The 17,019-nt window shown below is 43.2% G+C and overlaps 1 protein-coding gene across 3 annotated transcripts in view; it reads left to right on the top strand.

Annotated features, from left to right (window-relative positions):
- The window catches only part of LOC110495537 (glycerol-3-phosphate dehydrogenase, mitochondrial), a 25,663-nt gene extending 15,617 nt beyond the window's left edge, over positions 1 to 10,046 (top strand). For 2 of the 3 annotated variants that reach the window (XM_036982219.1, XM_036982220.1), the window contains 6 exons: positions 287 to 418; positions 611 to 769; positions 2,614 to 2,726; positions 6,034 to 6,112; positions 6,302 to 6,400; positions 7,341 to 10,046. In XM_036982219.1, the coding sequence (XP_036838114.1) occupies positions 287 to 418; positions 611 to 769; positions 2,614 to 2,726; positions 6,034 to 6,112; positions 6,302 to 6,400; positions 7,341 to 7,466 (708 nt within the window). In that variant the 3' untranslated portion in view covers positions 7,467 to 10,046. Of the gene's footprint in view, positions 1 to 286; positions 419 to 610; positions 770 to 2,613; positions 2,727 to 6,033; positions 6,113 to 6,301; positions 6,401 to 7,340 lie in introns of those variants that run through there. The other variant, XR_005052488.1, reaches the window with a different exon arrangement.
- The last annotated feature ends 6,973 nt before the right edge of the window (positions 10,047 to 17,019 follow it).

Consider the following 17,019-nt stretch of genomic DNA (forward strand, 5'->3'; position numbering starts at 1 on the left):
AAACTCATGGGAAACAGAAAGGAAAACGCCTAACACTGCTGCTTATGTCCCCGGGTGATTTATTTATAACAATGTTTCTGCCTTAGGTCTTCATGGGGCATATTCAAACAAAACCATTACCTGGGCTTTAATCAAAAAGTGTCACCCTAAACCTTGTTTCATGATTATATGACACCCACACAATGTCCTCTCACAACACATGAGCAATGTCATTTTGTCTTGGTAAAACCTTAAACAAGGATTGCTGTTTTGACTGAATAGTGGCCTTTTTCCCATCATTCCACAGGTTGCCCAGCACCTGGCAGCAACGTACGGGGGGAAAGCATTCGACGTGGCTAAGATGGCGCGTGTCACTGGGAAGAGGTGGCCCATCGTAGGGAATAGACTGGTCTCTGAATTCCCTTACATTGAGAGTGAGGTACAATATGTGTTCTGTTGAGACTACTACAGGATACTGCATAATATCTGTAAAATACTGCATTTTTATGTTCTCCTGATGTACACACACACACACACACACACACACACACACACATCATGACCATAGACTATTACATTCTATTATCTAACCAATTGAAACCCCCCCTCCACCCCCCCACCCTCCTTCCAGGTGAGGTATGCTGTTAAGGAATATGCCTGTACGGCCATCGATGTGATCGCCAGGCGCACACGGCTGGGTTTCCTCAACGTGCAGGCTGCTGATGAGGCTCTGCCACGCATCGTAGACATCATGGGCAAGATGCTGGACTGGAGCGACAAGAAGAGGACGGTACGTCACAAACTGTTGTTCCTGTCTACTAGACTGTAGTTCAAATGACTGCCTGGCAGTGTTACAGGAACTATTTTAGAACACTTTTAAATAACATATACAAACAACCGAATACTTTTTATGTTTTAAAAAGAACTTGCCTTAATATCCATTTTTAACTTAATGAATTATTGCCCCTGTATTTCCTGTCCAGTAAAGACTTGTCCTGTCCAGACTTTCCTGTCCAGTAAAGGACCGGTTTTAATCTAACCATTGTTTTAATGATTCAGTGACTACAGTACATTCTCACTCAGTGGACTAATAATAATGTTTTGATTGAATAGGACCAACCCTAAATCCATGTGCTGCTAGTCAGCTTGTAGGAGCGCTGGAACTGTTGTTAGGTCAGAGTATAATAGTAGGATCTACGCCCTTCCTGGATTTCCCTCTCCAGGGGGCTGTGGCTGTGTGTGTGTGTGTGTAAACCTTCCCCCAGTTCTGCTATTCCTGTTGTCCTGCTCTTCACAGGTTTATCACAAGATGCATGAGTTCCTTTTACTTCAGTTGTTGTTACATTTAGCTATGATCCCTTTTCATTAATTATTACTTACATTAGTTACGATTAAAGTTCTGAATAATGTACACTGTGTGTGTATATATAACACACACAAAAGTAGATTTGGCTATTTCAGCCAGACCTGTTGCTGACTGGTGTATTAAATTTAGCACACAGCCAAGCTATCTCCATAGACAAACATTGACAGTTGAATGGCCTTACTGAAGAGCTCAGTGACTTTCAACGTGGCACCGTCATAGGATGCCACCTTTTTAACAAGTCAGTTCGTCAAATTTCTGCCCTTCTAGAGCTGCTGTGGTAAACTGTAAGTGCTGTTATTGTGAAGTGGAAACATCTAGGAGCAACAACGGATCAGCTGCGAAGTGGTAGACCACACAAGCTCACAGAACGGGACTGGTGCGTAAAAATCGTCTGTCCTCGGTTGCAACACTCTCTACCAAGTTCCAAACTGCCTCTGGAAGCAACCTCAGCACAATAACTGTTTGTCGGGAGCTTCATGAAATGGGTTTCCATGGCTGAGCAGCCGAACACACCCTGCGCAATGTCAAGCGTCGGCTGGAGTGGTGTAAAGCTCACTGCCATTGGACTCTGGAGCAGTGGAAACGCATTCTCTGGAGTGATGAATCACGCTTCACCATCTGGCAGTCTGATGGATGAATCTGAGTTTGGCAGATGTCAGGAGAATGCTACCTGCCCCAATGCATAGTACCAACTGTAACATTTGGTGGAGGAGGAATAACAGTCTGGGGATGTTTTCCATGGTTCGGGATAGGCCCATTAGTTCCATCCAGTGAAGGGAAATCTTAACGCTACAGCATACAATTACATTCTAGACGATTCTGTGCTTCCAACTTTGTGGCAACAGTTTTGGGAAGGGCATTTCCTGTTTCAGCATGACAATGCCCTTGTGCACAAAGTAAGGTCCATACAGAAATGGTTTGTTGAGATTGGTGTGGAAGAACTTGACTGGCCTACATAGAAACCTGACCTCAACTCCATCGAACACCTTAGGGATGAATTGGAACTCCGACTGCGAGCCAGGCCTCATCGCCCTACATCAGTGCCCGACCTCAATAATGTTCTTGTGGCTGAATGGAAGCAAGTCCCCATAGCAGTGTTCTAACACAGTGGAACCCCTTCCCAGAAGAGTGAAGGCTGTAGGAGCAGCAAAGGGGAGACCAACTCCATATTAATGCCCATGATTTTGGAATGAGATGTTCGATGAGCAGGTGTCCACATACTATTGGTCATGTAGTGTAACTTCTCTTCACTACCATGGTTTGTTTAGGAGGAGCTGGAAGCTGCTAAGAAGTTCCTGTACCTTGAGATGGGCTACAGGTCCCGCTCTGAGCAGCTGACCGGGACCACAGAGATCACACTGGACACACAGGAAGTGGCAAAGTACTCTACTTCCTGTCTACTTTACACTCTACTTCCTGTCTACTTTACGCTCTACTTCTGGTCTACTTTACTCTCTACTTCCTGTCTACTTTACTCTCTACTTCTGGTCTACTTTACTCTCTACTTCCTGTCTACTTTACTCTCTACTTCTGGTCTACTTTACTCTCTACTTCCTGTCTACTTTAATCTCTAAGGCAGGGGTGTAAAACTCACCAGCACAGGGCCATATTGAAAAAACACAATGAATTCGCGGGCCATACATAGCCAGTTATGTGGGGTTTTTTTAACAAAAAATGTGTGCATACAACTGATCCAAACTAGTCATTGTTTTATTAAAATATGACCCTTTACAATGCCCACTGATGTACATAGGATGCTGTATATAGCATTTTTAACAAATTAAAACCAAAGAAGAGCTCAGTAATATTTGTCCAGCCTTTGCTGCTATGCTTGTGAATGTGCATAATATGCTGCGTCCCTAATCAAAACGTTTTAATAACAACAATGACATAAATGTAGCTAGGTTGTTGTAACATTTACACTTAAAAACATGTTACATTTTTTTGCACGGCATGGATCACTGGTGCGGTTGAATGCAGCATTGCTGAATGGTGCACTCAACATGTCTTGTAGATGAGTAGTCAGCCGAGGCTCAATCCAAAGATTAAGACAGAAACTATTTAATTGTATAAAATACAAATCTTTAATGCATACGAGCAGCTGCAAGGTAGATCTGTCTCTGATCGCAGTCAGGGAAGAACTCAAAGAATAAATGGTCAAATGTTCTTATATAGTGGGAGGTGATCATACAATCATATTGTTTAAACAACAGATCTTAATACAAGCAACAGTTCTGGAACACAATGGCCTTGTGTTAGGGTGAGACATACCAGGAGTCTACTGTATGAAAGGCATAACATCACAGTCCAACAGGGAATATATCCCTTGAAGTTGCAACAGCTCACCCCAAATTCTGCCACCACGCTGTAATAGGTCTACATGTTCCTCCTTTGCATGTAGATTTGTCTCAGGTTTAGTTTTTTGGTTATTCATTGTCGAGCTTTAAAAAAATGAAGCCAGACTGCAAAATGTTTGGAGCCTAGCTAGGACTGTGTTATGTGTCTGTACACCTCTGCTGCGCACAGTAAACGGAACGAAAGCAATGCAATTGATGTTGAATTTACAGATGTGAGCGCATCAGGCTGTGATTTCATAATGTAGATGACTCAACTGTTTATTAATTTATACTCGCTTGTGTGTCCTATTGTCCTTTGGTTGTAACGTTCAGTAAACCCACTTCTGAATCCTTTAGTAGTAACGTTCAGTAAACCCACTTCTGAATCCTTTAGGTGTAACGTTCAGTAAACCCACTTCTGAATCCTTTAGTAGTAATGTTCAGTAAACCCACTTCTGAATCCTTTAGTAGTAACGTTCAGTAAACCCACTTCTGAATCCTTTAGTAGTAACTTCTGAATCCTTTAGTAGTAACGTTCAGTATACCCACTTCTGAATCCTTTAGTAGTAACGTTCAGTATACCCACTTCTGAATCCTTTAGTAGTAACGTTCAGTATACCCACTTCTGAATCCTTTAGTAGTAACTTCTGAATCCTTTAGTAGTAACGTTCAGTATACCCACTTCTGAATCCTTTAGTAGTAACGTTCAGTATAAACACTTCTGAATCCTTTAGTAGTAATGTTCAGTATACCCACTTCTGAATCCTTTAGTAGTAATGTTCAGTAAACCCACTTCTAAATCCTTTAGTAGTAACTTCTGAATCCTTTAGTAGTAACGTTCAGTAAACCCACTTCTGAATCCTTTAGTAGTAACGTTCAGTATACCCACTTCTGAATCCTTTAGTAGTAACGTTCAGTATACCCACTTCTGAATCCTTTAGTAATGTTCAGTAAACCCACTTCTGAATCCTTTAGTAGTAACGTTCAGTAAACCCACTTCTGAATCTTTTAGTAGTAACGTTCAGTAAACCCACTTCTGAATCCTTTAGTAGTAACGTTCAGTAAACCCACTTCTGAATCCTTTAGTAGTAGCTTCTGAATCCTTTAGTAGTAACGTTCAGTATACCCACTTCTGAATCCTTTAGTAGTAACGTTCAGTAAACCCACTTCTGAATCCTTTAGTAGTAACTTCTGAATCCTTTAGTAGTAACGTTCAGTATACCCACTTCTGAATCCTTTAGTAGTAACGTTCAGTATACCCACTTCTGAATCCTTTAGTAGTAACTTCTGAATCCTTTAGTAGTAATGTTCAGTATACCCACTTCTGAATCCTTTAGTAGTAACGTCTGAATCCTTTAGTAGTAACGTTCAGTATACCCACTTCTGAATCCTTTAGTAGTAACGTTCAGTATACCCACTTCTGAATCCTTTAGTAGTAAGGTTCAGTATACCCACTTCTGAATCCTTTAGTAGTAACGTTCAGTATACCCACTTCTGAATCCTTTAGTAGTAATGTTCAGTAAACCCACTTCTGAATCCTTTAGTAGTAACGTTCAGTCTACCCACTTCTGAATCCTTTAGTAGTAACGTTCAGTCTACCCACTTCTGAATCCTTTAGTAGTAACGTTCAGTCTACCCACTTCTGAATCCTTTAGTAGTAACGTTCAGTCTACCCACTTCTGAATCCTTTAGTAGTAACGTTCAGTCTACCCACTTCTGAATCCTTTAGTAGTAACGTTCAGTATACCCACTTCTGAATCCTTTAGTAGTAACGTTCAGTATACCTACTTCTGAATCCTTTATGTTATAACTTTTTGCCGGTCAAGATGACATTTCCTGTAGGCTACAGCAATGACTCGTTGGAACCCAAACTTGGCATTTAACCTACAACACGTTTAAACTTTCGGTCCGGTAGAAGACTTGGTCAGTGCCATTAGTGATGTTACAGCGCACTGGCTGGCTGTGGGTCCGTGTGACTTATAGTGCAGCGCACTGGCTGGCTGTGGGTCCGTGTGACTTATAGTGCAGCGCACTGGCTGGCTGTGGGTCCGTGTGACTTATAGTGCAGCGCATTGCAGCTGTACGGAAGCGGAACAAAAGGAATTGACAACACAAATCATTGCACAGGCCGGATAGAAATGTGTCACAGGCCGGATTCGGCCCGCGGGCCTTGTTTGACACGTGTTCTAAGGAAGAAACTGACTGGATTGAGTTGGACCCCTGATATACCAAGGGTTCAATCTCAATCTGGTCACTTGCTCCCTCCCACCTGACCTTCTTAAATCACTCCCCTTGAGATGTTGCCACGATATGAGATGCAGATTGCGTTAATAGCTCTGTTTTGATTGACAGGTACACAAACCGGTTCCACAAGTTTGACAAAGACAGTAAAGGCTTCATCACCACAGTGGACGTTCAGAGGGTCTTACAGGTGAGAAACTTTCACAACTCTCTTTGGAATCTTTATCCATGAGTGCTGACAGGGCTCATGTAAACTGTGTGCAAAGGCCATTGAGCTGTGGCGTCATTTCCTGATATTTTGCCTTGCTGGTCTCTCTTGCCCCTACCAGAACATAATTTCCTGATATTTTGTCTCCCTGGTCTCTCTCCCCCCTCCCAGAACATCAGTGTCCAAATTGATGAGAACGCTCTCCATGAAATCCTCAACGAAGTGGACCTCAACAAGAATGGACAGGTGGAGCTGAATGAGTTTTTACAGGTAGGTGGTTTGTGTGTGTGTGTGTGTGTGTGCGCACACGTGCATCTTCACATATGGTCTCTCCTCCCTCCACTGATAAGAGGACTCATTAATTCTCAGGCCCATGGTCAATATCTGCCCCCTCTCCCATCTCTGCTCTCTTTCTCTCTCTCTCTCTTTACCATGAGAAGCTGAACAAACAGACCAGGCTGGAGAACATGATAATAGACTCCTCAGGGAGAAGGATCAATTACCCCTCAGACACAGACACACACACACACACAGACAGACACACACACTAACACTCGGCTACAGAACAGGTAGATAGATGCTCACATTAGTTTTACATGATTCCAATATTGTAATGAATGGAGAATAGGGGATTTTCATGTTCTGTTCGCTGGGTGTTTTTTCTCTTCTGCGAGTGGCAAGGCATGACAGACCCTCCTATGAAGGGAGCTGTAGGTGTGAAAGCCTAACTGGGAGTATGTTCTCTGCTGACCAGATTCAGATCATTACAGTCTGAAACGTATGACAATGACTCCAGGTAATGAGGGTGAGAGAGAGCTACAGTACTTCCAGGTCATTATTAGTCATCATGTGATCAATTAGGAAGTATAATGCTGAGGACCAGATAATACCTTTATTACAAGAACTGTTGACAGGAGATGACTTTCCATGGTCAAGTAAGAATCCCAGAATGCTTTGGGGTACTGTAAAACCAGTGTACTACTACCACAAGTGTCAGTAGTATGAGTACTCTGTCCAGACACAGCCTGACTACCCCTGGAGCTTAGATCAGAACACGCTCCAGCATTATAATGTATCTCTATCCCTGTCTCTAACACACACACACACACATACAGCGTATCTCGTTGCGTTAATTTGATACCTTGCATTACATCCACAACTATGCCACAGTTTCCTCATCCTCTATATTCCCTCTGTTCCCTGCTCCCAGCTGATGAGTGCTGTGAAGAAGGGCCAGGTGTCTGACAGCAGGTTGGCCATCCTGATGAAGACAGCTGAGGAGAGCCTGGATCTGAGGGGACCTGTGACTGTGGACCGCAGTGGAGGAGGGGTGTGAGGGGAGCCCATCCGCACCACCACACCACCACACATTACCACCCCACCGTACCATCACACCGTACCACCACACCACACCACCACACATTACCACTACACCACACCACCACACTAACCAGAGCTGTGGTGCTAAGAATGACAATGATGAAAGGGATGATATTGTAAACAACAAGAGTACAAACTAGATTTGTATCCTAATTTAATCTAGGTGAGTATGTGTCAACCCTGAGTGTTTTATTGTGAAGTTGAGGCTAGATTGGGGCAGCAGGTAGCCTGGTGGTTAAAAGCGTTGGGCCAGTAACTGGAAGGTCAATGTGTCCTTGAACAAGGCACTGAACCCTAATGGCTCCTGTAAATCGCTTTGTGCTCTGCTAAATGACTAAAATATAAAAAGTAGTTTGATGTTAGACATTTTTTATAATAATTCTTTGTATTGATATTTTCATGGAGGGAAACAGGGACTATCTGGCCTGTTTTCCATCACACTGGATTCTCACTACTACAAAGTCAAATGGTTTGACAATCAGTGCCTCTGACATAAAGCTGTAACTCACTGTTCATACGGTCTATAATCTTATCAATGCTTCGCCTTATATGGCTTTGTAATATAGTTTATTGTTATATTATTCCGTCTTATTTTTGTTATCGGTGTCTTATGGATGTCCACATTTCACTGGAGCTGTACTTTGGATGTGGTTCTTATGCCCTTTCTCCAATACAAGAACCAGTTCTTCCTGGTTGCGCCTGATTCCGCTTCGTTAGGGACAGCCGGCATTACAGTACCAAGCAGTTTATTCACACTCAAGCTTAACGTTTCCACGTCTTCATTTCTGACTTCAGCATGCTACTTTACATCACTGTTCCTCGCCGCAGTCACATTGTATATTTAAGAAATAAGGCCCGAGGGGGGTGTGGTATATGGCCAATATACCACGGATAAGGGCTGTTCTTATGCATGACGCGTTGGCGAAGTGCCTGGACACAGCCCTTAGCCGTGGTATATTGGCCATATATCACAAACCCTTGAGGTGCCTTATTGCTATTATAAACTGGTTACCAACTTAATTAGAGCAGTAGAAATAAAAGTTTTGTCATACCCGTGATATACCACGGCTGTCAGCCAATCAGTATTCAGGGCTTGAACCACCCGGTTTATAATGGCCAATATACCACTGCTAAGGGCTGTTCGGCACGACGCAAAGTGGAGTGCCTGGATACAGCCCTTAGCTGGGCTATATTGGCTATATACCTCTAACCCCTGAGGTGCCTTATTGCTTTATAAACTGGTACAGATAAGTTACCAACAAAAATAGAACAGTGAACAAAGATTTTTGTGTCATACCGTTGGTATATTGTCTGATATACACACAGCTGAAATGCTGTTTTGGCTAATCAGCACACAGGACCAAACTACCTGGTTTATAATAAGGCTTTTTTTCCTGGCACACCGGTGACAACGACATTTCTATATCTGCTGTCTGCTAGCTAGCATACACTGGTCTGTCTGATGCACCTTAAGTAACTGACTCCATCTTTATCCTTACTGTTTTTAAATCATGGCAGAATGAATGCTTTTTTACTACTGCTATTGCTACGTCATTATATATATATTTTAAATGTTAAAATGTATTCATTATAATGTTATTCACTCCTTCCATCATTCAAAGAACTTAAGATAAGATAGCTAGAGGTGTGAGTGGTGATGAGATGTACGTCTAATGCTGAGAGGATTAACGGAACAATCTGGAACGTTCATTTCCAGTCCAATGTGCTGCTGCCGCTGCACTTGTTTGTAAACTGGAGGTGACCACCTTTACCTTTCCAGAAAGTTACAAATTGTGCCTTTTTCAGTGTTGTATGGAAATGTCTCTTCACTGTCTGTATCTGTCTGCAGTGCACCTGAGCTTGTACAGTATTTGTACTATTACTAAGTTAGTACTTGCAGTTCTGCTGATTATTTGTGGTTTTATAGAGGGAAGCAGTTGAAGGGGAATGTATGATCTCTGCCTTGCTTTCAAACACGGTATGACGTCATATGAATTGAACCTATTCCAACTCATTCCTCTATATTTTACATATTTGAACTGTCTTAATGTTGCAGTTATTAAAAAGCATGTAAAGATACATATTCTAAAACTTATTTTTAAAGAAAATTTGTATTTTACGAATGGATAAAAGGAACATCACATTTTTTGATAGTGTTCTGACTGGTTCTTAATATTGGTCTTGTTAGCATGTTTGTAATACAATTTGCGTGTGTTCTTGTTTTGTCTAAAAAGGCTGAGAGAATCATTCTAGAGGCTTCCGCTGTGTACTCTTACTGTAACTGAATCCAACCATGTGTATCAGTCTTTTGACACATGGGAGTTTTCAGTACAATGCCTTGACAGCCAGGGCCAACTTTGTCTATGTTTGCTTGTGTCTGCTTGGATGAAATTCCAGCCTTATCCAGATGGAAAGAGATTCATAGTCCTCTTTTTTCAATAAACACTGTAAGTCGATCTCAAAAGCTTTTCCAAGACACACTGCAATTATGTCATTAAATGTATCTGGTTGCTAACAACAACATTGTTTTCGTGTGTGTTTTCACAGCAAACCCTGTTTTTTTACAATCCCGCTCACCGCCATTCAGATTTGTGAGCATAACAAGCTTGCATGATAATTCTCCCATAAGGGAACTTAGTAGTATAATTCAACACAATACAGAAAACGGCTGCATGTTGAACTGTACTCAGACTGAGGTGTACTACACATTGAACTGAGGTAATTAGTACCTACATTATAACCACTGAACTGTAACAAACAAACCCAAGACACTTGCACTAAATCTATTCATATGGCAGCCTTCCATGAAGCAGGTTCTGATGAGCAGTCAACGTACAGAACTGGATATACGAGAGATGACACCTGTTCTTAGCACCACTATGAAGCTACATGTATGGAAGAGACTGGTCAGAGTGAAGCACATGGAGTCTAGATGATCCTGCATTAAGGAAGGATAGATTTATCAGTCACTGGTACAGATAAGCTGCTCTACACTGGGTATAGGACCTCATCATTTGGCCTCATACAACCTAATCTTCTCCAAGGGGAAGGTCATGTATAGATTCAGTTAGCCAACTGTAATACCCCCACAACCAGCGGAAACCAGCTAGATCATTCAATTCAGTCTGATTGCCTCAAACAAAGTGGTTTTAACTCCAAATCATCAAAAGCTTTTGAAAATGTGTTATTGTTTCATTGGGTCTGATTTCATTCATTTGAACAGGGAACTAGTATCTGTGGCTTGCTCTGCTTAAAGGTCCTTAATATACCTGGTCTCCTGTCACCCAGCCCAGTGTTAATCCAGGGGGCTCTCTCCTGCACCAGGGGAATAGGTAATGGGTTTTCCTAGGTGATCAGCAGACGGTATAATGCAATTAAGCAACCTGGGGCTGTTGGACGAGGGGCTCTGATCCTGAACTAATTTGAACTGCGGTTTGATAGCAAGCGCTGTGATCCTGGAATAATCATGTAGGCTGCTAATGAAACTGGGTGGGCAGACCAGGCTGATAGACCAGGCTGATAGAGGTCCTCTGCTCTGAATGCTCGCCATGTGTCAGAGAGAGTGGGGAGACAAGATGTCAGGCTGGCTAAAATGTCTCACACATACAAGCACTAGTATGGAAGGGCCATTGCTAGCAGCCTTTTGACACACACACACACACACACACACACACACACACACACACACACACACACACACACAACCAGGCTTTCCTAAAGGTCAATGTGAGATTTGAATGTCAGGACTAAAGTCCTCTGTTCATATTACTTGGTGCGTTTGCAGTGGAAGTCTATGAGATCCATCCAGCGCCACTCTTAAAGGGCCTTGAGTGAGCGAGACCAGAGGCAATTACTGTAATTGTAATGAATAATCAGACAAATCTTCTTGGCATTATGACCACTAAAGCTCTCCATCTCTGGAGGCAGCAGGTCGGCAGCAGGGGGATTAGAGATGGCGAGAGTACACCTACAAGTGTCTGACTGACTGGTGTGCTCCATGGTGTCTGACTGACTGGTGTGCTTCGTGGTGTCTGACTGACTGGTGTGCTCTGTGATGTCTGACTGACTGGTGTGCTCTGCGATGTCTGACTGACTGGTGCTCTCCGTGGTGTCTGACTGACTGGTGCTCTCCGTGGTGTCAGACTGACTGGGGTGCACCGCGATGTCTCACTGACTGGTGTGCTCTGTGGTGTCTGACTACCTGGTGTGCTCCGTGGTGTCTGACTGACTGGGGTGCTCCATGGTGTCAGACTGACATGTGTGCTCCGTGGAGTCTGACTGACTGGGGTGCTCTGTGGTGTCTGACTGACTGGGGTGCTCCGTGGTGTCTGACTGACTGGTGTGCTCCGTGGTGTCTGACTGACTACTGCTACTAGAAAAGGGCATTAGGGAATGGCTGTGGGAATTCAACAATGCAGCTTTATTGGCTTCTCTGCATCTGTGCAATATCTTTTCTGCATCTTCTCTGTAGCAAACCACTACAGCTGCAGATGCAGGACAATATGACATAATCATACTGCCTGTCCTGCCATGGGCTCTTAATGGAAGGGTTGATCTGAATAATTTGTCAAAACTGGAATGTTCATTATAAGAAGGTTTTATCTCACGAGTATAAGAAGAGCTGTCCATTTTGGCTCCAGTATTGTGAGGTTTGGTCTTCAGTGTGAATGCTAGCTGTCATTCATGTTATTATGAGCCAAGATGGTTCTCCATAGCTCCCAGGCCTTCTGCTCTCCATAGCTCCCAGGCCTTCTGCTCTCCATAGCTCCCAGGCCTTCTGCTCTCCATAGCTCCCAGGCCTTCTGCTCTCCATATCACCCAGGCCTTCTGCTCTCCATAGCTCCCAGGCCTTCTGCTCTTCATAGCTCCCAGGCCTTCGGCTCTCCATATCACCCAGGCCTTCTGCCCTTGGCCCACCTTTGTTCAAAGTACAACTAGTTAGCTATGCCCCGTGGGAGTACATTTTTGAGGTGGGCGTTCTTCTGTACACAAAGGGTCTTAGAGTTGCTGATGTCATAATGTGACAAAGGCGTGATCTCCACCACCACATTGAAGCTATTCATAGCAAGGTCACCACTGTTGCTCTAAGACACATTGTAGTACAGAAGAGCACTGAGAGGTTATTGAAAGTGCTTCAGGAGAAACTGCATTGCCTTGCTAGCTGCTGCAACAGCTAACACATAATGGAGGCAGCAGCACTGATGGACGCTGCATGATGGCCAAAGGAGAACTGAATGCTGCAGCCTCAGAGTTCTGGAATCTGTCAAAGACAACATGACAGCTAAATTCATTTAAAAAAATGAGTGGGAGGAAACAGAACGACGCCAGGGCAGTATTGGAGCCATCCCTTCATATATATCTGTAATTTAGGCAGCCCACTCAGAGTCTGGTGTTACAGTAGTTACAGGGGGAACAGTCATGGGTTGGAATGAGTTTGTGAACCCCGCGCCTGGTCTCAAAGAGGACATTGTTGAGAGCGGTGGAGAGAAACTGGAAAATATTTGAGGGAGAAAAAGGGAGTGAGGAAAGTAGTTGAAGTGTTGACTTCCTTAACCCAGAGTGCAACAGTCTCTGATTCTCTACGTGGGGAGAACAATGATGGGAGAGATGACATGCAGGCAATTCATTCCCTGGTGTTTCCACACACAAGTGCTCTGAGGGAGACAACAATCCTGGGATGACGCTGGCCAGTTGGACAGGGCAGGACCTCAGTGGACAAGTGAAGCTAGTGTCTCACTGTAGAGATGGAATGAGTTGCAGTGTTTGCTGGCAGAGTATGTCCCTACAACACACTGTATGGACCATCCACGTCAGTAGGAGGGAGATCTCTGTATGAGGCTAAATACCATCCATACAGGCTCATTTGATAACAAAGCAATATTTTTCAACATTCCACTGTACATTGTTATAAACCAGTTGCTACGTCCATTTTTGGACTTGTAAATGAATGATATTGATTCTTGAAGATATATAACTTATAAATGCCTCGTGAGCTTAGTTGGGCTCCCGAGTGCCACAGCGGTCTAAGGCACTGCATCTCAGTGCTGGAGGTGTCACTACAGACACCCTGGTTCGAATCCAGGCTGTATCACAACCGGCCGTGATTGGGAGTCCCATAGGGCGGCGCATAATTGGCCCAGCGTAGTCCGGGTTTGGCCGGTGTAGGCCGTCACTGTAAATAAGAATTTGTTCTTAACTGATTTATAATAATAATAATAATGTAGTTCAACTGTCGTACCCCATCAGAACTCCAATGTTTGTAAACAAAGAAAATGTAAACAAGCACTATTTAGCTTCAAAACATGGTTAAAACTATCATTTTGATACCCTGGATGGTCAGTCCTTACATCCACAGCTCTGTCTATGAATTTGAGAGTGGTTACATTTCTTCAGCCGCTTTCCTCAGCTTTTTACCTAACCAGGTTCTGGGAGGCCGTTTTGTTCTAGTTTCTACTGCTGATAACATAGAAAATAGGAAAATAAAGAGAAAATCATCTTATTTTGCTGAACAGACTGAGTGACAGGTGTCCTTTCAAATGCCAGAGAAAGAGCTTCCTGCTTGAGCATTGATATGCAGCACTATGTGGTTCTTATCGTCAGGCAGTGGATGGCCTGGATAAATGCCTGCCGGCTCACCTTCCAAATTACCTCAGTATTATTGCATCATTGGGGAGGAGGAGGAGACGGAATTGGGGGTGAAGCTCAATGATCTATTCTCTTCACACAATGGAAGGTTCTTAGCATTCCTGGGTTATTGAGTCATCCTCTCTGCAAGACTACTCAGAGCCCTGGGGGGGGGGGGGGGGGGGGGGGACTCAGGGTTACAGGAAGACCATTGGTCCCTATGTCACCAGGTTAGGTGTTTCACTAATCTCCCCCTTCCAGGCCTGTCATGAATATTCTACAGCGTTTTGACTGCCACACAGGTCTGTTTCAGTGGTCACCATGGAGTTAACGGAAACACAGAATGAAGGCTGCCTCCCGTCTTAGCTTAGGCATCTGTGTAAACCAACAAATATCCTTCAGGTCTTTGGCAATTTGGCCATTAAGAAGGACTATCAGCCTGGCTGCCAATCTCTTTTCAGCTACATTCAACTACTTGTCCTTGTAGCCTACTCTGTGTCATTTGGCAAATGACACATGACACGGAGTAGAAGGAGTGGAATGTTACAGAGACTGGTACCCAGACTAGGACTTCATATTAAAAGTTCATGGTCTTGTTCTAATCTTGAAGATTGTTCAGTGTCAATGGTCATGGTGAAACTACTGTCTTTTTTACTGTTGTATCTCAAACACAATTACTTGAGGAAAGAAATGGGCCAAGACTGCCAACCATTCATACAGTGTGTGGGTGGGTGCACTGCCTTACTTTCTGATTGGACTACAAACCAAGACAACGACCAAAACAAAGTTTTGTATGTAGGTGCTTTACGGCGTGGCCCCGAAGTCGGGCAAATATTATGGTCTACCATTCTGAGAGTTGATGGAGCCAATGTAGGGTAAGTGCTATTTGGGATCCTTGGGACATCCATACCCTAACCTTAACCCCTACCCTTATACTAACCTTTCAACCTTCAACTTCAATGGGGTAGGGACATCCAAAGGATTCCGGATAGCACGGACCACCAATGTAGAAAGCTCTCTAAAACAGGAAGCTGTTAAAACGGACACATTCTGTGATAGCGCAAGGTATCTTGTAAGGCTGTTGTTCATCTCCATATTAAATCTAAAAAGAGTCCTGACCTGTAAATCCTAGAACCACTGTAGGACTGGGCACATAGTCTTGCCCTGAAACCACCCTTTCCCCAACAGTTCTCACGTATCATGGTTTAATGTGTTAGAGAAATGTCACCAGAGAGCATACTGTTTTATATGTTGGATTAAGAGCTCGTTAAGTGGAATTCGCCAGCACTAGCAGGAACTGGAACAGCGTGCTGCATGGCAAAAGGTTGTCTTGATTTTGAATTCAAATCAACACAGTTTGTGTTGTTATTATTAGGTAATGTAGTGACTATTTAATTATGACACGTTGAAGGAACTTCCAGGAAATATAATAAAAGACGATGAACATTGTTCAGTGCATGTGAGAATCAAAAGCCAGACAGACAGACAGACAGACAGAGAACAAACAAAATAACAAAGGAAAGAAAGAAAGACAGAAAGACGGAAAGAAAGTAAGAGACAGACAAAGAAAGAGACAGAAAGACAGAAAGACGGAAAGAAAGAAAGAGACAGACAGAAAGTAAGAGAACAAACAAAAGAACAAAGGAAAGAAAGAAAGACATTGGTATGAGAAGAACCAATCATGTTAGCCACCCTGCTGCTACAGAAAGCTAATTAGACCCTCACATATTGCTCCCCCTGCTTGGCTAATGATGGTGGTGTGAACACTATGACACAAAAGTGTCACTTACTATCCCTGTCTCTATGGTTAGCTGAACATAGGTCCACAGATGAGATAAAGTCCTTTATTTCACCTGTATCTCATTGAGCACCAAATCACAACAGGTGTGTGTAAAGTAGGACTTTGCTTTTAGTGGGACTTGGTGACATGTATAGCAGCAGATGGTCCTCTGTGTCAGAGTCGTGTATCCATACTGTAGTCCAATGTTAAGAAGAATAGTTTTGTAGCATATAAAGAATATTCTTATTTATGCATTGGAGGAATGTTGTCCTGCACAACTGCACTAAAGGTCAAGCGTGGCCCCAGAACACCAGAGTGCTGAATGTGACCCGGTACCTCCTGTGACCCCCAGCTACATCAGGAAAGAAGCCCAACGGAGCTCATCATGGAATGAACAGGTAGCCTGCAGCCATATTATCTGACATTTGCCTCTAGTCAAATGAAACAGTCATGGCTAGAAGGGCTCCAGCTTTTGTCAAATGAAACAGTCATGGCTAGAAGGGCTCCAGCTTTTGTCAAATGAAACAGTCATGGCTAGAAGGGCTCCAGCTTTTGTCAAATTAACATCAAAAGTAGATTTTTTTGGGGCCATTTTAGCTAACCTTAACTGTTTTCCCAACCTTAACCTAATTCTTATAACCGATTGCGTTAATTCTCCTTACCGGCTGAGTACGTTCTCCTAACCTGCTACGAAAAGTCAAATTTGAATAAAGCTGTTTCCCATCTATTCAAAACCAAATGAAACCGGACGATGTGCATTGCATTCTCCTTGTCCAGTCTCAGCCAAGAGGATTCAATAAAATACACACACTACCACTGCCCAATAAGAGACAAGAAAGGGCTCTATCGTTGACAATATGCTAAGGTGAATACAAAGTTAGCTTTGGAAAATGTCATCAAATACATTTTACGACACCGTGGAGCATAAGAAAAAACACAAACATGAAACAAACTTCCAAGAGACAAATTAGCAAAGTCAACTAATCTGTCATACTTCCCCAGGTCACAACAGCTAAATCAAGATTAGAATGGAGGGAAACAACTCATCAGACCTTTGATGTTTACTACCTTTCTTAATGGGCAAGAATGGCCCATGATTACTCCT

The sequence above is a fragment of the Oncorhynchus mykiss genome, chromosome 7 (assembly GCF_013265735.2).
Source record: "Oncorhynchus mykiss isolate Arlee chromosome 7, USDA_OmykA_1.1, whole genome shotgun sequence".
Lineage (NCBI taxonomy): Eukaryota > Metazoa > Chordata > Actinopteri > Salmoniformes > Salmonidae > Oncorhynchus > Oncorhynchus mykiss.